We start from the raw sequence: 23,049 nt of genomic DNA, 5'->3' as shown, positions 1-23,049 counted from the left end.
TTTCTTTCATTTTGAAAACAAATATTTTGAGCGTCTTAGTCAAATGTTTAATTACATTCACTAATCAACAAGATGGTTAGCGATATTTTTTCGCTGGTGTGTTTTAAGTTACTTAGATTACTTATTTTATATCTTAAATAAAAAGAAATCCAAACCCCTTTTTTCGCGTATGTGGTTCAACTGTGGTTAAAATGGTCTTATTTTATTTGGATAATATCGCATACCCTTAAACTATATCAGTGCTATTCAAATTCGGATCAAAATAGTCTCATCAAATGACTAGAACTTAACTGTGTTCACTCAATTATTTCAGTTGCTTGAAAATATTTACTGATTTTTAAACATTCTTAATACCTTTACCATCTAAAAAACCATACTTCCCACTCGACTCCTTACTCTTGATCACTAGTAAAACCCTTGTAGATCATGATCTCAATGCTATTTGAAAATTGTGCATGTATTCGTGTCATTATTCTAGCTAAAAAGTGATTATTCAAATTCAATATCAGTAATAACCATGCGTCTCCATTCAGAGTTTTTTTTTAAATTTTGACTACTTATCACAAGTTTTCGCAAAATTAGCATGGACAAATTTTAAAGAGAAAATTAAAAACTTTCGAATGAGTATAGTGTGATCGCGGGCATACACGGGCGTCGTTGTTGTTATCGCATTAGAAGTTCGAATTCAAAAAAAAAAATCATGACAAACAGTTATTTAAACACTAACTAAACCAACTAGTGACTTATTTTTGGCGATTTTACGATGCAATTTTATCACACGGATAATTTTGGTGAAGTAATGCTATGCATAAAATCAACCGTGTCTTTGAAAAACGAAAATAACCGTATGTAGTTCCTATGGTCAAATAATGCAAAAAACACTTGAGTTATGCCCTTCAAAAACCTGTCAAAAATTCATTTCACGTTCAAATCACTTAAAATCTCGCAAAAATGTCTGTGATGGCTCAACTGATACGAGAAAAATACTAGTGAGAATATCGCATAACCTTCATATATGGACTTAAGTCCGGACTCGTCCCACTGTGCAAGGGGGGGGGGGGGTGTTCGGGGTCGCTGATTCTGATTCTGGCGTTGAAAATGTAAAATTCAAAGAGGCGGATCTAACCCCCGTGAATCGAGTTTTATACTGACTGTAACAAAATTTCCCGATTTCGTAAAAAATAATTGTTATTTTGTAGACGCCATTTTGAATTTTCGAATTCTGACATCAGAATCGTAATCAGTGACCCTAAAAACTCTCGTAAATCGAGTTTTAAGCTAATTATAACAAGATTCGCAAATTTCGTAAAAAATGGTTGCCATTGTGTAGCCGCCATTGTGAACTTTCAAATTCTGTTATCAGAATCGTAATCAGCGACCTCAAGGAGAAATATAGCATAGCTCATACAGCATTGGCTTGCTAAATAAAACCAAGCCGATTTCATTACCTTTCATCAGCTTAATCAGAACTCCATTTCGTGCGGGACATCACGCAGGACTAGTGGTTTGCTCAGAAACACAAATAGTGTCAATCCGACGCTAGCTTTGTCCTCTCACTAAATTAGTGTCAGATTCTGATGAGACGAAGTCGTAACGCAAATTCCGTAACTAATTTAATTCCGCTGGTTGGAAACTTCGAAGATTCTTCGCACAATATTTGTTACAAAGCACCATAATATAGCATACCGTTGGAAAGGTCTATTTTTCAGCCTTCAAGAACCGCAAAAATCGAAAATCGACTAAAAAATAACAACGTGGCTAAGTGGCTAATGTCCCGAAAAATGTTTTTTTTTTGCTATAAATCGAGATTGATTTTGAAGGCTTACAACATTTGTCAAACATTGATTTGTGTTGCTTTTCATGAGATCTACAACCTGTACTGGGTCACTTGAAAAGTAAAAAATCACTGCAACACCGTGTAATTATTCTAAGCTCTTCAGCACTCTGTTCGCGGTACCTCCTTGTAGAAATTTTGTAGAATTTGCATCACCAGACTGAAATCCAAAATTCTTCCTTGCTCGCATAGAAAACAAAAATTAACTTTGCTATATCCTCAAGCGAAAAGCTAATGTCAGTCGAAGTCACGCAACATGTGTGACCCAATGTGTTGTCATAATTGGAATTTTCGAAAACGTTCCGCCGTAAGTAAATAATAGGTACCAAAATGTGTAAACTGTCACGCGTTCGACATTTTGGATTAATTTTTTTGTACCAGGTTGCCTGCCGTCGCTAATTAAATATATTATCTTCCCGGCATATATTCCCCCGGTGACGAAGATAACGAGCTCAGCAGTTAAGCCGATTGAGATGCTTTGGAATTTCGGAAGCGACGCACATTAGCCGGTTCACCTGCTTGTTTGATGTGGCTTGCAGGCGCTATTTAAGACGAGGTCCACGAAGATTTGCATTTCCCGGATAAAGGAAAGGATAACTTAGTAATTTCACAACTTGACAGTTTGGTAATGACGAGCAACTGGGTGATGGTAACCGGGCACATTGGCAGTTTGACAGCTTCGCAAGTTGCCCATTATCAGAACATCTTTTAAACAACCCCGTAGATATCAAAGGTGTTATGTCAAGAGCTTCCCATTCGCACGCATTATCACGGTTCAACTGCTACTGTGACACACGTTGATAGCACCGTTTGCCAAACTCAGTCACATCATTACAGGATATGGTCGTTCCTCGCACCGAGCGAAAGGTTATGTTTCGTTTGCTTATTCTTCGCACAGCGACGACAACGACCGGTCAGGAAACGTGAACTACGACATCGGGGTGGCAATAATGATGCTCTTTTCTGATATGTTGAATTGTGTTATGGAGAATTTCTTATTGCGACCTGAAGAACCACTTGACTTCTCACCGACCACGTGAGCACCGAAGAACATGTGCTCGATGGGGTGGCATTTATAGTTCATCTCTCCGGTCACGCGGTGAAATCGGGTTGACATAATTTTCTCGGGAGCTGAAATATATGTGCATAACACAATGAACATCTGCCGTTTGGTGCCGATCCTGAAATAGGCGTTTTGCAACGATGCTGAAGCCATGCACTTTTATGTCGATCAGTTTAGCAAATTACGTAACATTTCGATTATAATTGTTAGGTTTCGATTTCGTCTCTTCAGAATCCGACACAAACTTAAAATAAGAACTAAACTAGCACCGGGTTTGATGAGATGAAGTCACCCATATTTTTTTTTCCTTTGGTAGAAATACAGTATAGTGTATATTCTTTGGAAATCCGTCGAATGACTCAAAATGAACAACTATGACTTTCTACTCAAAAATCATTAGCACCCAAATTTCAAGCACGATTGTGGCTCCAAAAATATATGATTAAAGATAAAACAAATGCAACGTTAAATCATCTAAAAACGACGTCGATCAGCGCTCCAACAATCAAAATTTGGCGATGTTAACGAACAAGAACCAGAAAGTTGGAAGCCAACAAAGGATCGCATTGGGATTAGCGGAATATAAAATAGAACCAGCTCGAATATTTTATATCCGAATGGCAACACATAAATTGGGTATGATTATGTGGTACAAGTTAGTGATATTTTTAATTTTTGTGCAAAACCACGAGCTCAGCTGAAAATTATAGCCTTAAAAGACTGCCTACCAATTGTACGAAAATTACACCAGATCGTAAATTTAAACTGCCTTCTTTTGGGGTACAGGTTCAACCTGTGGTCGAGCATTCTATGGCTATGGCTTTGGCCGTAAATTTTCCATTTGAGACACTTTAAGTTGGATGTTGAGTTACAAACCCACTGGAATCGGCTTCTGAATTTATATACGTATACATATACGCATGATATGTGCCATCGGTTAGGAATTCGGAAGCCAAGCAAAAGGTGTGATATAGTCAGTTAATAAACAAAATAAATATTATAAATCATACCGGAGAATTTGAGGCGTTGCGGTGCGTTTAGTGGTGCATTCGGTCCATTCGCTGGAAACCCCATCAGCCCGATTCATGTTTACTGGAATGATTATGGCCGTCATTAGACCATTTATGGCAGTATTAATCTAACTCAAGAATCAATTGTAACTTGTTGCAAATTTTAGATATTCATCAAATGTCAATGTTTGTATGTATATGATTTATGGACTCCTAAACGGCTGAACCAATTACCGTAAAAAATTATACATAGTAGCCATTTATTATGGAGCGTGTTTGTGTACTATTTGTTGGAGATTATCTGCCCACCAGATGGCGCTTCGGAACAAATTGGGTTTTCCTCCTACTTCATTTTTCAATGATTATGTAGATCACGACTAGGATATTATGTTGGAGATTATGAAATCGGCTGTCTCAGTTTTTAAAAAAAAATCAAACACTACTACCCGACGTTTCAGCTTTTTGGTGATGGCCTTTCTCAAGGGAAATAAAGACTTTTTGACAAAAAACAATAACTTTATTTCCCTTGAGAAAGGCCATCACCAAAAGGCCGAAACGTCGGGTAGTAAGAAACCCTTGTTTTGATTTTTTAAAGACTGAAACAGCCTATTTCATAATCTCCAATAATTGTTAGATATATTCAAATATGATGTCCAAGTGAAGTTCATTTGAATGTGTATTGCAATAACTTTCAACCGGGAGAGTGGCCCTCGCTCCAAGGCCGGCGGAACACTTCTTTTCCCAAGTCGGTAGAAAGATTCGGAGTGATTAGACGAATTTCGCGCCAACTCGAACAAATGTTGGCAGCACCCTCTCAGATTTTAATGAAACTTTATGTACATGGGATCTTTGTTACCAAAAGCCACTTTGCATACTTTGTTCTTTCAAAAATGATCTAGAATGTCTTTTGAAAAGGGCCAAACTTTTTTTAGTAATTTTTTTCAAATGGCTGTAGTCTAAAAATGACAAATCCTACAAAAAAATGTTGTAGGAGTGATTTTCACAAAATTAGTCAAATTTTTGAATAAAAATATTGAAAAATTCTTCATCGACTCCTACACTGAAAAATATCGATCTTAAAAAGTTAAAGTCGATTTACAAAAAAAACCATCTTTGATTGGGATGAAATTTTGCTCCACCTACCTACCGTCAAAAATTCAAGTTGGGGACTCTTTAAGGAAAAAAAGTTATTTGAAAAAAACTTTTTCTTGTCCAAACTGAATTTTTTTCAGTGTATTTTATCGAAAACTAAACCAAGAAAGTCATAATCATCTCAGAATCCAATTTCCCAACTGCTAGTTGCCTGATACATAAAAAAAAGTATCAGTAAAGGATTTGGTATGCCTTCTTGGGCTGGACTGGAACGAGGCCCAAGGGATTTGTTTAACGGAGATCTGGTACTAGAACATTTAAGCGCACGACCAGACAACATGTTTATATCGCGATAACCGCCACCACAACTCCACGACCCCAATATGCCGGTGATGGGCATTCTACTTATAACGATTGTACATGACTCGATATATCACCCGAATGAAGTCATGACCCTCACGCATTCTCTTGGACCAAGGTTTGTTGATACCTTTGGGATTTTTGAGCGTTATCTGAGAAGAAATATTTAAAAATTCGTTCATAAATATCAACTTCTCATGCCTAAATATCCAGCTTCTCATTATCATTCTAATCCAAGTGTCCGCCTTCTCATTACCCGGAATGCAGTACTGCGAAAAGACTCAAACTAAGGTAATCTGCTATGATTTTTCAGATAAAGTACTCAAAAACTCTTATGTTTTCTCCAGGACATACAAAGAGAGCTTTCCATGCTCCATCAAACGGAGAGCCTCCTTTAACTGTAACGAAGTGGGCATGGTCGTTTATAGGTAAACGAAACGAAACATTGTTTCTCTGATGATCCGTCCATTAATCCGTCGACGGACCGGTGCCAATAATCGCGTTTTTCAGCTTCCATCAAGTTTTTCATTTGCATTTGTAGCATCGCGTATATTGGGAAAAAATCGAGCGATCCGGCGTTCAAAAGTCCCTTTCGCGCACAATTCTAAGCAATAGCAATCTCTTCCCACCACGAAGTAGGAGACTGTTCACGGATGTTCGCGTCGGGTACACGTTTCGTCTGATCTTTAATCGTCGTGCAAATGCATTGTGTAAAACATGGGGGAAAATGTAGGGACTGAAATATAAGGATACTTGGGGTTTTTATGTCCCATGTGGAAATTCCTGCTAGTTTCTAAGATTACCGAGACCAGGAACCACTTATTTCGGTTTTGTAACAGCACTTTTCAAGGGACACTCTCAGGCCTTTGCGAGGAAGCTTAGGAGAGAAAACTGATTTTCCTCTTTCGAAAATTTAAAGGCACATTAGAAGATGTTCCCACAATGAAATGGGCAGACTCTCGCTCTTTAGTGTACAAGGAAACGTAAAAATTAGTCGTTGTCGGTGGCGTAGCGCTCTTTTGCATTTCTTATGGGAGAGTTCCTTACAAGAATGTTTCATTTTGTCCGCACATAATTTATATGCGGGATATGTGGAGATCATGTCTCTCCACAGCAGTAAAACTTTTCATGATTCTCTCCGCATTTTTCACGGCATGACTATTTTCTACAATAAGTAGGCTCAATTGTTTCTAACAACGGCAGTTCATGCCTCGCGACACAAAAAGGTGAACAGGTAGAATAGCCCCGTCCAAAAGATCAAAATTTAAAAATGAGCAGATTCTAGAGAGCAAATATACTCCTTGATTTTTCCTGAACGCCATTGCTTGCGAACCAGAATTTTCACAGGCCGAAGCAAAGGGTTCCTGAAGAAGCGAACTCCATACTTTGCAACTAAGGCCCCTGTTGGAGACTACACCATCAATCTCTACTTCGCTGGCGGGTACATAGACAAAATACTTATTCGTACACGGTCAAGTGATATTTAGTTAAATCTCGCATATATCGATGATGTTGAATGGCTTATCTTTCCGCTCATTCAAGTTAATTATGAATATATACCAAATTCGTTGCTTATATTTTTTGCATGTGAGTAAAGCCATGTCAAGTGATCCTCGAATTTTTCGCAAAATCACCGATTTTCATGAGGTATATTTTATTGTATAGGGATTATGGTGAATAGCTTTTGGTATAAGTATTTCGTTAAAACACCCTTTTTTCTTTGAGATGTTAACCCTTAAACTTTATTGCATAATAAATTTGTAAATTTTATATCTCAAAAACTACTGAAGATAATTGAATGAATTTTTGTACACTTATAGAACGATATTAACACTATCTCGCAAAAATATATCTATTGTATAATTGAGTAAATAACGGTACTTTGCATCTATTTAAAAATTTCAATTGCATTTTTTCTTGTGTTCTTCACGCTAAAAATTTTCAGAAAGTATGTCAAATTACGCAGCAATCCTTCACCTTCAATAATCTGTATTGATAATTTTTCATTTTTGTTCCTTTCGAAAGTTATGGATGATTTTGTAACGGTGTGTTCCTTGAACGCATGGCTCACTTTGATGCAGCCCGCGAACACTTACATATTGGCAACGCCGCACGTCACCACGTCCTAATGCGCATCGCATTGGAAAAGCGTATCTCATGTCCAAAATTGCCATCTCTGATATTAGAGTAAAAAGACAAGCTTTTCTTTACGGATTATTGAGGGTAAATGTTTTTCGAGTGATTTGCATACTTTTTCGCGTTATTATATTTTTCGCGAGTTATTGAGCAGTGGACATGTTTGAACCTGCATGGACACGATTTTTTACAAAGTGACATATTTCACCACTTTTTTGTTAGTTGGTTCTGTCTGAGTGGTAGCACGGTATGTTTGCTCGCATTGTTGTTTATAATGTCGTTTTCGATTGAGAACCTAGGCACTAACCCGGGTTAGTTGCTTCAAACAAACGTTTTTAATGGAACTGAGTTGGGTTCTCGCAAAACAGCGGTGGTGTGAGCGAACCCGAAATATTTTTTAGGTTGGAACAACTCGGTTTTCAGTTCAGTGACCATTCATAAATTACGTAACTCAAAAATTGCCCAAAATTGACTCTGCCTCCCTCGTTGTAACAAATTGTCACAAATTTCTCCACTCCCCCCTCTCCTATTACGTAACAAATTCCTAGAAATTATTTTCTTCTTCGGTGAAAACATGTTACGTAACGATCTAGATAACTCCCCCCTATGTCACATCATGTCACAACTTGTTGTACCCCCTCCCCCCTAAAAGCGTTACGTAATTCATGAATGGTCCCTCAGTGGCACATAACCTAGGTTCGAAACTGGCATCAAATAAACGCTTTGACAGCAGTTAGGTCTGAAACTGAGTTAGTTTCTGCCTCAAGCAAAAACGACACAAGTAAGATCATTCAGTAAACAAAAACATGTGAAATAAAATGCTGTTGTCATAAGTTGTTCCACTTTCCTGTATAATGTTGTAGACAAATAATGTATTTGAATAAAACATAGACGTACTTTGACTTACAAAAGTGTCTTTGAAGGTAGCAATAACATAAACTCATTACATAAGTTAAGTTTCGGTTATTTGCGATACAGTTTAATTGTGAGTAACGATAAATTATAATAAGAAAATATTTATTAAACTACTAAGATTTTTGTTGTGCACAACGGTCAAAAAATATAAAATGATCTCAAAATATTCGGAAAACATTCATCTTCGTTAATCCCTATAGAAAAGTATGTTCTTTTGCAGCAATCGAGAGATGTAGCTTCTGTTAGTCATGCGATGCACACTTCCAACGCGATGCGCATTAGAACGTCGCGACGTACGGCGTTGCCAATATGTAAGTGTTCGCGGGCTGCATCAAAGTGGGCCATGCGTTGAAGGAACACACCGTTACAAAATCATCCATAACTTTGGATAGGAACAAAAATGAAAAATTATCAATACAGATTATTGAAGGTGAAGGATTGCTGCGTAATTTGACATACTTTCTGAAAATTTTTAGCGTGAAGAACACAAGAAAAAATGCAATTGAAATTTTTAAATAGATGCAAAGTACCGTTATTTACTCAATTATACAATAGATATATTTTTGTGAGATAGTGTTAATACCATTCTATAGGTATACAAAAATTCATTCAATTATCTTCAGTAGTTTTTGAGATATAAAATTTACAATTTTATTATACAATAAAGTTTAAGGGTTAATATCTCAAAGAAAAAAGGGAGTTTTAACGAAATACTTATACCAAAAGCTATTCACCATAATCCCTATACAATAAAATATACCTCATGAAAATCGGTGATTTTGCGAAAAATTCGAGGATCACTTGACATGGCTTTACTCATGTATCAGGCAATTAGCAGTTGGAAAATTGGATTCTGAGATGATTATGACTTTCGTTGGTTTAGTTTTCGATAAAAATACACTAAAAAAAATCTGCTTGGAAAAGTTTTCTCAAATAACTTTTATTCCTTCAAATAACTTGAATTTTTGACGGTAGGTAGGGAACATAATTACCTATCTTGGAGCAAAATTTCATCCAAATCAAAGATGGTTTTTTTGTAGATCGACTTTAAATTTTTAAAATCGATTTTTTTTCAGTGTAGGAGTCGATGAAGAATTTTCTCAATATTTTTATTCTAAAATTTGACTAATTTTGTGAAAATCACTCCTACAACATTTTTGTAGGATTTGTCATTTTTAGACTAAAACCATTTGAAAAAAATTGCTAAAAAAAGTTTGACCCTTTTCAAAAGACAGTCTAGATCATTTTTGAAAAAAACAAAATATGCAAAGCGGCTTTCTGTGACAAAGTTCTCATGTACAGAAAGTTTCATGAACATTAATTTCCATTAACTCTGAATACGATTTAGCGCGAAATTCGTCCATAGTGACGAAAGTTGAGACATGGCGTAAGTAAGTGAAAATAAAAGTTCCCGAATAATATCTGATAACTATTTGGAAACACCCTTTATTAACGGGCTGTATGACCGACGACTCAGCGAAAATGTGTTAGCTGACTACTGTTTCTAAAAATGTTTCACAACTATGTACCAATTACTCCATTCATTTCAATTTCGATGCATTAATTTTTCGTTACCTCCGATAAAATCTTTTTTCGCGGGTACTGAAGCCCGCATGATAGTGTTGGCTAATGGGAAGGTACCTCCGACGACCGACATACTCAGACTCAATGGAGGTCGATCTGGATATTTCTTCGATGGCGAAAATAATTCCGATAAGTCTAATTTTCGATACAAATTATATGCATCTAATACAACCAGCCTCTGGATGGTCTACTTTCGGACCAAAGATAAGCTACTTAACATCATCGACATATGCGTAATCTAACCAAACAACACCCAGCCGTGTACGAAGAACTATCTTGACTACGTACCCGAACGGAAAGTAGAGTTTGATGGTGTAGTCTCCGACAGAGGCCTTACTTACGCAGAATGGCGTTGGCTCCGTCAAAAACCCTTTGCTTCAGTCAGTGAAGTTCAGGTTTGCAAGCAATTGCGTTCAACTAAAATCGAGGAGTATAAGAAAACAAAGAAAACAATTTTTTGACGTAGGACTACGTCTTTGTTTTCGATATGGGTGTGCACGTTGAAAATTCAACAAAAATGGTATATAACGAAAAGTGGTCAGGTTTTAAACGCTTATATTTCAGCCAACTCACGATAAATTTTCGGAATTTTTGCACATATCGACCAGAAATGGTTCTAAGAACAGATTCAAATGGATAAACACAAAGATTTTTGATATCATGGCATTAAAAAATTAAATAATGTATAACATAGTCCAAATACCACGGATTTGCACAGAAAAAGTAGCGCTTCCCAAGTCTGGCACGACAGATTTAGGTACCTAGCGCGCTACGCTTTTATGAATGACGTCATCGTCGACTATTTCAGGAACAGATTTGGTCGGGCGAGCTCAGTTGCCTGTTGAACTGCAGACAGAGCACTTCGTTGCGTGCTTTCTGGAGGTACGCTGCGCGGTTCCGTTCAACAGGCGATTGAGTTTGTCCGATTAAATACCACGCAACAAAATTTTTGAGATGAAAACTCGGCAAAGGAAAGTGCTGAAAACTCAGTAATTTAATTTCAATCATTTGACAGATACTTTTTGCTGAAAATTCAGCAATTGACAGCACAGTGACCGAATTTTTAGTAATCTGGACTGGATTACTGAAAAGTCGGTGATTGCGCTGTTAATTTGACAAATAAATTGCAGAATTTTCAGCAAAAAGAATCTGTCAAATGGTTGAAATTAAATTGCTGAGTTTTCAGCACTTTCATTTGCTAAGTTTTCATCCCAAAATTTTGGTGCGCATGCTTTCCCTTGTGCTTTGTTCACTTCAAGCACACATTTTAAGTGCAATCACGCACGCATTAAGTCGTGTAAAACACGTGCACAAAATCGTTTGTATAGTCGAGCTACATATGTAAACACTGTTAACATAGCATCGTGGTACTAGTTGTCTCTTTCACTTCCCCCTTCGTCACTAGCGTTGACTAATTTTGCTTGGTAAATACGTATCTTCCATTCGGACACGGACGGACGGACACGATAAACTCATACAGCTGTTTGATTCAAATCGTTCACTTGGGTTCAATGCTTGAGGCAAATGTGTACACGCGGTTACATGCGTCCATGATAACAATCTGCGCTTTCGTTGCTCGCAAATGAAAACTTTCTTAGCAATAAATTTGCGCGAATCGATGGAAAGCGCAACGAAAGTTTATTATTTATGTTCACTTTTTCCACGTGATTCATTTCCATTAAGCCTATCTATTTTGATTCTACTAATACAATATTATACGTGCTTCGATAGATGAATAAGACCACTGCTTTCGCAACAATCAAATGTCTACTTTAGGAAAGTTACAATAATGGCAAAATACAACTATAAAAAGCATGCTCCATGCATGAAATGTGACTATATTGCCTTAAATTTGAATTTGCTTCACCAGTGCGGGTTTTTACCTCACACAATCGAAAAGTTTTTGCAATTTTTCAAGGTTGAGATTGTCCCATTGCTATTTTAAACAATTTCAGTTATTAGTTCGGTTTTGGCTGCAGTTTTCTGTCTTCTTCTGTCACAGCTCGTGCAACCCCATAGGGCTGCCCCTTGTAGTTTTATCAGCCTCATTTCAATTCTCCCGCCGGATTTGCTCCAACAAAAAAAAAGAAATCCCACATGGGACATCAGGGGACACTTTTTGTTTTCAGTTTTCATTTCAGTCCCCACATTTTTCCAGGTTTTACACTATACATTTGCATTGTGTAAAACCGGGTTAACTGCAGACGTAGAACTTCCACAATTTTAAAGTCATTCGCCAGAGCAGAGTAAGCAGTATGGATGAGCGTTTTTGGGGATCAAAATGACCTGTTCTTTTAATCAGATTGACCTTTACTCGGTACCAGGTACTGAAATTGTCGTTTGTCAAGTTCGAATCAAAGACTTATTGGCATAATTTCCATGTGATGTCCCCAGCTTGTTCTAGAAGACCATGGGGTTGTCTCCACGATGATAACCGATCTATCTTACTACGTGATATTTGCAGCAATTTCAATCTAACCATCGTGAATACAGTAGAAATGACACGAACTCCTACTCCACCAGCGCGGCCAAGCGCGTTAGATTTATAATTGTACTCGGCCTCGCTACAATTAGCATGCCCATTGATTGAAAGAGCTACACGTCCACTATATCCGAAACAATCGAATCAAAACCAGGAATTCCTCCGGTGGAAGCGTACACGATTTTGGCTGGCTTGATTCTCGTCACTGTGGTTAAAGGTCTGAAGAAACGAGTACCCAACATTTCGTGATGTGCAGAGATCGCTCAGAACTGTAGGCGAAAAGGTCCTATATGAACTTTTTGAACGTCGGAACGCCCGATTTTGTTCCGAAGGTACCCGACAGAAGCTGAAAAACGCGGTTATTGGCAGCGGTTCGTCAACGTATTAACGAGAGTAACAATGTTTTGTCTGGTGGCTAAGGCCTACTTTGTATATTCGATTCACCCTTTGATCAAAATACACGAAACCAAGCATCCTGTCTCGTCGACAGCAGCTTTCCTATAAAAGACGTTTTTTAATGATTGTTCTTCAAACACACAAATTTATCTGACAATAAAGATGCTCGCGCTGAATGCCAGCAAATGATACTTATTTGCCATTAACAACAATTTCATACTGTTAGTATTTTTTCAAGCTACGCTGACAAGGAACGGATGATTCACGTGCATCGGTAAATTAATTGTACCTTAATTTATCCAATCGGATCACCCCGAATGAATTGCCTTCAATGCACGAATTGAGCACCGGTAAAAAGTGACCAACGAATCTCAGAAAGGGTTTCCCGCTAATCTATCGTATACGCCAGTTATGCATCGATTCTTTGACCCAGCAAATACCCAAACGAACACATACACATACCACATAACAATTGCACACTAGTACTAAAAACAACAACTAAAACAGCACAACCACAAATAGGCTTCCATATTTGCATTTTTTTAATTCGCCTGTGCACGATAACGAAGTCGATCGTTAGCACTGGGAGCCGCACCCACAAACACCGCCATCAAGCTGTGCAACAATGCTTGCAAACACGGCCCACAGCAAAAAGCCAATCCACGTCGATCTGCCAGTCGGCCAGTGTGCACAGGCCGTTAGTTAGAGCTGGTGCAGAGTCTCAAAAAACACAAAACATAAAGCGTCGCTGTTATGCTATCTTATGACAAACGCCATTTTGAGTCCACTGTGATTTGTGGTGTTGGTTCACTAAAACCCAACGAACCGAACGCCGACCATTCTCGCTATAGAGTATAAGCCGAATGAGCCTAGCTCTCCTCTATAGCTAATAGCCAAGGAAAACGAGGCAGGGCGGACAAAGGTTCCCCTTGGGAAGATCACTGCGGTGACTTCCAGGATCGTCTACGACGAGTAGATGATCCGGTGATTTATCACCACCGTCACTAGGGAGGTTCCAACAAAGACGCCAAGCTCACTTCCCTAGCTAAAAGACAAGGACCGCTGCCGGAGCAGCCAACGAAGATACGACCGAAGGAGAACGCTGCCGTTGTTGACCCGGTCGGTCGGAAGATACCGCTCGTCGTCAGCAGCAGCCGATTAATTATTAGCGTGTAGAACAATGAATGAAGAGTGGACGCAGCAAGTAAAAGCTTGTAAATTTATTATTTTGTTTGTTTGTTTACTTTTGTTGTTGTGTTACGAAAATCCGAAATTCTTGTAGAGCCACTTAGGCCGCCCTGACAAGAAGGGTCCACCGGGCAATCAGAATCCGAGTAGTGGCCAAACCGCTACTTACAAGGGAAATCTCCTCATGTTGTGACTAGATAAAAATTAATTAGGAAATCTGTCCAATGTATGCAATGTTCGTCAATATATCGATATTATAAACAGTAAAACTACCTATAAATACATGAAGACCAAAGATATATGCGTATCATACGATAAAATAGCAAATTTTCAAACGGTCTTATGAAATACAGTCTTTATCAGGGCATTTTTCATTTTTGTTTATTTGGTTGGTAATTGTTTGTGCAATGAGTATGATTTAGAATCAAAATTACAGGTTAACTTAAGTTTCCGAAATATCCCTGCGGAACACCAATCGACACCAAAAATGACGAACGGCACTCAAAGTAATTGGATCACGAATCCGTAATCCTAAATTGCTAAACTCACTCATTGAACCCTAAAAAACTCCAAAATCGCTTTTACGCTGAGACCCAGCAGCAACCCTCCACCATAATAAATAATCATAAAAGCTGCAATAAATTGAAAAAGCGAACTCTAGAAACCCCTTTTGTTTACCTGCCCTCTTTACGACGTGTAGAGACGGGTAGCCAACGATCTCGATACCGGCACGGATCCGATGCGATAACTGACACGGATCGGAACGGAACCCAAACTAACCGCACACTGTTTGGTGGTATCACCATTTCGACGGTTGAAATTAGGACCTCGCGCAAGAATAAGCTGATATTGATATCTATGTACGTCTACGTGAAAAAGCCCCAAAAAAAAAAACGACCGTACATCAAACCGATGAAGCAATAGGTTTGCGCGCGCGCTTTCCGTCTCGTGCTGCTGCGTGGTTAGGAATCGAAATGGAAACGCAAAAGAAAAACGGCAAAAATTACCCACCTGCTTTTTCAGTATTATATGTTTACCCTTCCAGTACTTCATCATCCCGAGGGCTTGCAGTGTGCTGACGATATCGTATGAATTGATAGCCATTTCCTGAAATCATAAAAGTTTTTGGTGAGGTTAGCAAGTGAAGGTATGCATGTGTGTATGTGCAAATAAGAACGCGCAAAGTTCAGTACGAAGCAGGGGACTTGAATTCCTGTGGAAAAGATAAAACAAGAAGAGACTATCCGAAATTGGGCGTTATTATTTATTACAGGAGAGCCGGCTGGATCTTGAATGGTTGCTGCCTCCTGCCAGCTCCTGACGCTGGTAGCGCTCATATCGGCCGGGATCTCAATATTATCCGAAATTACTACGATATAATGAACAATTATCTGTTGCCCTCGACAGTCGGTTTGGATCATAAATTGCCAGGTCACATACTTGGCTCAGCCGAGTGCGAGTCGCGGCGGCTTCACATACAGTAGTACCTTATTTTTAATTATCAATCATCCTTTTTCACACCTGCCAACGTGATTTCAACGTGCAGTTTACCATTTCGTACTTTTTTACGGGAAGTTTATGAGCTGCTCAGAAAGCCTTGTCTTCCGAATGTGCACATACATTTCCGAAAGTGTCTCATTATACATAAGCTGTTTTTTGAATTTCACTTTTTAAACAAAAAAAAATACTAGTAGAAATTGAAAAAAACACGCGTCACCTATCCGACTGTAATACAAATACAACACATTTATCACCATCTGTCATGATTTCGAGAAATACCACACACACGAAAAAAATGGATCGTAATAAGTTGTAAAACATTTTAGGTCTTCTTCTTGTCCCGTCACTGAGCGAAAATATGACCGGACATGTGCCGTAAAGGGCTCCGGCTTGATCATTGTGCCGACCGGTCATGATCTGTACGGATCGGTGGTGGGCATGAGGAAAGCAGAATAAGGAATCCAAGGAAGGATCGCTGTTTCGGTAATGATGCCTATTATACGTTTATTTTTTGTTGCCCTGTTCCACTGTAGGTGCTCCAATTTAAACGGGTATTATTCGTCGCTTCAGGCGGTGTACAAAAAGCGATAATATGCTGATAAGAGCGTGTGTTCCTTTTAATGCACTTGTCGAGATGGTCAGAACATTAGCCTGGAACTACGTGGAGATGCATCGTTAGAATATGTAAAGCTCGTTGAAAAAACACAAACTTGCTATTTACGCTTGAAAAAATGTGAACATTGTTGTTTTGAGAAAATGTCGCTTTTTTGTAGATATGTTTATGTTTTATTGGGGGATGAAGTCATTCTTTTAGTTCTGTACCTTAAAAGTATTCTAAAGATGAAAATATCCATAAAAAATATGCAAATATCAATACGGAAGCAGCAAATAATCGTTAGATGAAGTATAAAACAGAAATGATTATTTAACTGTCTGCAAAAAATCTGTTTGAATCCACCTAGTGGTGCAATTGTATCTTTCTCATTTATCCAAACTATAATTCCATGACTGGTTATTAGGGTGACAATGATTTATATGAAAAAAAAATTTCGCAACCTACACCCCCTAGCGTCGTTCCAAATCATGAAAAAATGACACTGTCCAAATTTGAGCGAAATCGGTTAACCCTAACCCCTCCCCCAAAGAGCTTAAAGTTTGTATGGGATTTTTGGCCAAAATGTGTGGGGAAACACTCGCACTTCACAAAATCGCCGCTAGAGGTCGCTGTAAACTTCCGATCACTGACCTAGGAAGGAGTTAAGCTTTTGAAGATATGCTGAACAAGTTTGTCGAAGACTGCAAGACAATCCAACCAACCGTTAAAGAGTTATTAACGTTCAAAGTTGGATACTGCTGCTTAACATTCGCAAAGGGCGTACTCCGCTTATCTCATGTACTCATGAACCACGAGTGAAGGTGGGACAAAGTTAGGAAAAACTCAGATATCTCTGAAACGATGAGAGATAGAAAGTTATGATGTTCCACAAAGTTGTAGAGGAATAAAAGGACTTTTTGGTTTCACTAGAAAGTTTCAGGATTTCTCCGAAAGGTGGCGGTAGTGAGCCAAACAATTTAAAGGGAATACTCCTATCTGTACAACGGTAAGAGATGGAGCATTTGGATGTTCTACAAAGTTGTAGAGCAGCAAAAAATATTTTCTTTTCTCATTTGAAAAATGCAGAATTCTACCACATGGTGGCGCCAGTGATCAAAATTAATTCAAGGTAATACTCCTATCCATACTATGGCAAGAGACAATGCAATCTGATGTTCTGCGAAGGTATATAGTATTTAAAAGGCTTTCGTGTCTCGTTGTAAAAATAGAATTTAGGCCGCTTAGTGGTGCAAGCAACATAGAATATGAATATTAAAACACCTTTTGAATGTTTTCTAATTTTTTCGAATTTTTACTCCTATTTCTTGTGCAGCGATTCTTTTATTATACATAACATGTTACAAAGTTTTCTTAAGACTATCATGCTATGATAAAACCTATATTCTTAAATTTCTTCGTAACCCCATTTATATTTCTACTGTTGCATTCATTTATATAGAATTTTTAATTTTTTTAACTAACTGTTGACTAACTTTAAGAGCGCTCTTGTCTCAGAGATGTCGTGTATAGTGCCGCGCGTCAGTGCTCGTTTATTACCTCTCGCAGAAGAAGCGTACACAATGCGCTGTGAATCCAGTTAGACTGGCATTGGTTGCACGATTACAGGGCTGATAATTTGGTGATAGGTGAGAACTACTAGGGTCATTCGAATGCCAATTAGTAACTTTTTTTATCAAATCTGGCCTCACTTATAACTTAGAAATAGGCTGCTCAAAATATATTCTGTTTTCTTACGCGGACTACAGGGCTTAAGTACTATATTGTGCTAGAATATTGCCAGCCTGGTATAAATACCTAAGTAGGCTACAATCCAATTCGCGCTGTGCTTCTATTATATTCAGCATCCCCCTTTTTTGCAAATAAGCAAAGCGTACATGCCAATTGCGCTACCTGCCCACCAGATCACCACATCACCAGATATTTGAATTTTGCTTTTGCAGATCTTCTAGCATGGGTGGATCGTCTCGACAGCTGGGTATTTTATGCAGTTCATCGCGCATGTTGCTCGCTATCGCCGGAGGAATATAGTGTATGTTGTTGTCGTCGGTGTTCGTTGGTCGACTCAAGACGTGCCATGTGCTGCGAACCCAATTCAAATGATATTGGTTATACGAGTACAAGACTGATATTTTGGTAGTAGGCAAAGGATACTACGCCCATTTGAAGACCCGATGGTCAATTTTTCGTCGTATCTGATACCACACAAAACTTCTAAACTGAAAAATTCAAATCAATACTTTAGATTTGTAGTCCATGTGAGGTCATAGAAATAAGGATCACCATTCCACAGTGGTCCAGAATGTAAATTTAGCAGGAATGTTGAGATTTTTCTAAAACTAAGCAACTTAGCCCATATAAGTCTTTGGAAAAGTTTTCGTAGTTTGTGGGCCTCTTCTTTTTGTTAAAAACAGATAGGGTAATTGTACCAAGATCAAAAAAATAACTTTTTAATTATTCCAGCTAGAGCCAAATAACCTTCAGCGAAGTTGTAGAACGACAAATCTGTTTGCTGAAGACATGTGAGCTCTACCTATCATACTTTTCATTTTACAACTTATACTTTTATTTTAAAATTGAAGGTTGGGGTGTTTCTTAGTGTTTATCAGAAAAACTGTTTTAGTCAAATAACTTTTGCGGTATTTATTTAAAAGTGAAGTAGTCTACAGACAACTTTAAGATTGCTTTAAGGAAAATAACTTGTTTCATGACAACTGTTTATAACTGTTTCATGGCAACTATTATATCTAACTATTTTTTTCAAAGATTTTCTTCCATTTAATTCCACTATGTTTTTATAGTTAGATGCACTTGCACTTCACTATTTAACAGATACCGGTATTTCGATTACTACTTGTAATCTTCTTCAGTGTTTGTGTGACTGATACAAACACTGAAGAAGATTACAAGTAGTAATCGAAATACCGGTATCTGTTAAATAGTGAAGTGCAAGTGCATCTAACTATAAAAACATAGTGGAATTAAATGGAAGAAAATCTTTGAAACATCCGTTCGCGTATATATTGTAACTATTTTTGCTGATGAGTTATGAGCACTTTTTCACCAACAATAACAATATCACTCATTGGGGCAGACAAATAATAATTCTTTTTCAAGTATAACTAAGGTCATTAACTAAGTATAACTAAGGAGTTATAATTGAGCAAAAAATAACGAATACGTTATTTTCTAAAAGTTCATAAAGTTGATTACAAAAATTCTATTTTTGATATTATAAGTTCTTATATCTTTTGAATAATAGAACCTAGCGTTTTAATGTGGGTAGTTCTAATTTTTTTAAATCTTAAAATTAACTTTTAAATGGTTCGAGATAGAGCTTCGCAGAAAATAAAATTTTAAAAAACTTGGTCGAAGACACTGGAACTCTATGTCGTGTATTTTCCATTTTACAAGAAATTTACCAAAATAATAGAATGTTTCTTAACAAATGGTTTTCTTTATATAACTTTTGCAGTTTTAATTTTTCATAAGGATCACGTTAGAAAAACTTTCAGATATTTTGAAGGAGAGCATTTTGGCTCAATGTCCCGAACCTCTAGCATCTCTCGTTAGAAAGTTATATATACTTTTTACTAAAAATAAACTATTTTATGAGTAAATATTGCAAGACGTAAAAAATATTGTATTTGCCATTTTTGCGATCTATACTACAAAGCATGCTATATCATATGACAACAACGGTATTTAATGTTAAGTGTCCTAATCGAACATCCAAATGCTCCATCTCTTACCGTTGTACAGATAGGAGTATTCCCTTTAAATTGTTTGGCTCACTACCGCCACCTTGCGGAGAAATCCTGAAACTTTCTAGTGAAACCAAAAAGTCCTTTTATTCCTCTACAACTTTGTGGAACATCATAACTTTCTATCTCTCATCGTTTCAGAGATATCTGAGTTTTTCCTAACTTTGTCCCACCTTCACTCGTGGTTCACATACATGAGATAAGCGGAGTACGCCCTTTGCGAATGTTAAGCAGCAGTATCCAACTTTAAACGTTAATAACTCTTTAACGTTTGGTTGGATTGTCTTGCAGTCTTCGATAAACTTGTTCAGCATATCTTCAAAAGCTTAACTCCTTCCTAGGTCAGCGATCTGAAGTTTACAGCGACCTCTAGCGGCGATTTTGTGAACTGCGAGTGTTTCCCATACATTTTGGCCAAAAATCCCATACAAACTTTAAGCTCTTTGGGGGAGGGGTTAGGGTTAACCGATTTCGCTCAAATTTGGACAGTGTCATTTTTTCATGATTTGGAACGACGCTAGGGGGTGTAGATTAGTGATTTCAAAAATGGTCGTTTTATTGTCACCGTACTGGTTATGTTTAGGTGTTGTAACGACTGGATACGGGAATTTTAACAGGTGTTTACAGCTTTCTCAGTCGGTAAAATTTAGGCATACGACTGGTTTATAAATTGCCCGACGTTTCGGCCGAAACGCTTTGCATACTTTGTTTTTCCAAAAATGACTGTCTTTTGAAAAGAATCAAACTTTTTTTAAGCAATTTTTTTCAAATGGCTTTATTCTAAAAATGACAAATCCTACAAAAAATGTTGTAGGAGTGATTTTCACAAAATTAGTCAAATTTTTGAATAAAATATTGAAAAAATTCTTCATCGAAAAAAAAGTTTAAAGTCGATTTTAAAAAAACATCTTTGATTTGGATGAAATTTTATTCCAAGATAGGTAATTATGTTCCCTACCTACCGTCAAAAATTCAAGTTATTTGAAATTATTTGAAGGAAAAGAAGTTATTTGAAAAAAAAACTTTTCCAAATAGAATTTTTTCAGTGTATTTTTATCGAAAACTAAACCAATGAAAGTCATAATCATCTCAGAATCCAATTTCCCAACTGCTAGTTGCCTGATACATGCAAAAAGTATCAGTAACGAATTTATAGGTATACCTCGATAGAACGTACATTTTGCCTCGATAGTACCTACACCTGCCATAAATTTGTTTTTCCTTTGATTTTGTAAGCTTCAACGTTGTGTGCTACCTACAGTAGTTCTATAAAGTCCAGTAAAGTATTTCAAATTTTTGTGAAGTTTCGTTAAATATTAAACATAAAAAGTAATATTTTGAATTTTATTTTTGTGATTCGATAGTACGTACGCTAAACGAAGCGAAGGTGTACGTACTAGGTATACCTGTATATTCATAATAAACTTGAATGAGGTCAAAGATAAGCCATTTAACATCATCGATGTATGCGTTATTTAACTAAATATCACTTGGCCGCATACGAATAAGTATCTTGTCTATGTACTCGCCCGCTAAGTAGAAATTGATGGTATAGTCTCCAACAGGGGTCTTAGTTGCAAAGTATAGAGTTCGCTTCTTCAAGAATCCTTTGCTTCGGCCTGTGAAAATTCTGGTTCGCAAGCAATGGCGTTCAGGAAAAATCAAGGAGTACAACTTATTTTCCATCAGCCTCATTTCGGACCTTTCGCCGAATCTGCTCTTTTTTAAATACAGCGACTTATTGTTGAAACTAGGCACGCCGTGGAATATGCAGAGAGAATCATGAAAAGTTTTACTGCTGTAGAGAGACATGATCTCCACATATCCCGCATATAAACAGTGTGCGGACAAAATGAAACATTATTTTAAGGGACGCTCCGATAAGAAATGCAAAAGAGCGCTACGCCACCGACAACGACTTATTTTTACGTTTCCTTGTACACTAAAGAGCGAGAGTCTGACCATTCCATTGTGGGAACATCTTCTAATGTGCCTATAAATTTCCGAAAGAGGAAAATCAGTTTTCTCTTCTAAGCTTCCTCGCAAAGGCCTGAGAGTGTCCCTTGAAGGGTACTGTTACAAAACCGAAAGAAGTGGTTCCTGGTCTTGGTAATCTTAGAAACTAGCAGGAATTTCCATATGGGACATCAAAAACCCCAAGTACCTATCCCTATATTTCAGTCCCTACATTTTCCCCCAGGTTTTACACAATGCATTTGCACTACGATTAAAGGTTAGACGAAACGCGTACCCGACGCGAACATCCGTGAACAGTCTCCTAATTCGTGGTGGGCAGAGATCGCTTAGAATTGTACGCGAAAGGGACTTTTGAACATTGGATCGCCCGATTTTTTTCCCAATATACGCGATGCTACAAATGCAAATGAAAAACTTTATGGAAGCGATTATTGGCATCGGTTTGTCGACGGATTAATGGACGGATCATCGGAGAAACAATGTTTCGTCTAGTGGTTGGGGCCTATGTTGTGTATTTGATTCGTCCTGTGATTGGAATACATGGAACGTTCGTCATATTATGACAGCTATGTATCGCTTTTATGCTAATTATTATGACAGTAGTGGTGATTGCAATCATAAAAGAGGCGTGCTGCCAGCATTCACCCTACAAAACAGATGGTTTTGTATTTACCTATCAACGACCATGCCCACATCGTTACAGTTACAGGAGGCTCTCCGTTTGATAGAGCATGGAAAGCACTCTTTGTATTTCCTGGAGAAAACATGGGAGTTTTTAAGTACTTTATCAGAAAAATCATAGCAGATTGCCTTAGTTTGAGTTTCGCAGTACTGCATTCCGGGTAATGAGAAGGCGGACACTTGGATTAAAATGATAGAAGCTGGATATTTAGGCATTGGAAGTTGATATTTATGAAAGATCGCTTAGTACCATACTATGATTCCATGACTGGTTATGTTTAGGTGTTGTAACAACTGGATACGGGAATTTTAACAGGTGTTTACGGCTTTCTCAGTCGGTTAAATTTAGGCAAACGACTGGTTTATAAATTGCCCGACGTTTCGGCTGAAACATCGAGCAATTTATAAACCAATCGTTTGCCTAAATTTTACCGACTGAGAAAGCCATAAACAC

General features: G+C 37.7%; 1 protein-coding gene across 2 annotated transcripts in view; it reads right to left on the bottom strand.

Annotated features, from left to right (window-relative positions):
• Window positions 1-23,049, bottom strand: part of LOC131679175 (histone acetyltransferase KAT7) — a 338,305-nt gene that overhangs the window by 26,484 nt on the left and 288,772 nt on the right. For both annotated transcript variants that reach the window (XM_058959821.1, XM_058959822.1), the window contains exon 8: window positions 15,072-15,167. In XM_058959821.1, the coding sequence (XP_058815804.1) occupies window positions 15,072-15,167 (96 nt within the window). The remainder of the gene's footprint in view (window positions 1-15,071; window positions 15,168-23,049) is intronic.

Source organism: Topomyia yanbarensis, chromosome 2 (assembly GCF_030247195.1).
Source record: "Topomyia yanbarensis strain Yona2022 chromosome 2, ASM3024719v1, whole genome shotgun sequence".
Taxonomy (NCBI): Eukaryota; Metazoa; Arthropoda; class Insecta; order Diptera; family Culicidae; genus Topomyia; species Topomyia yanbarensis.
This window is presented reverse-complemented; position numbering and strand designations above follow the sequence as displayed.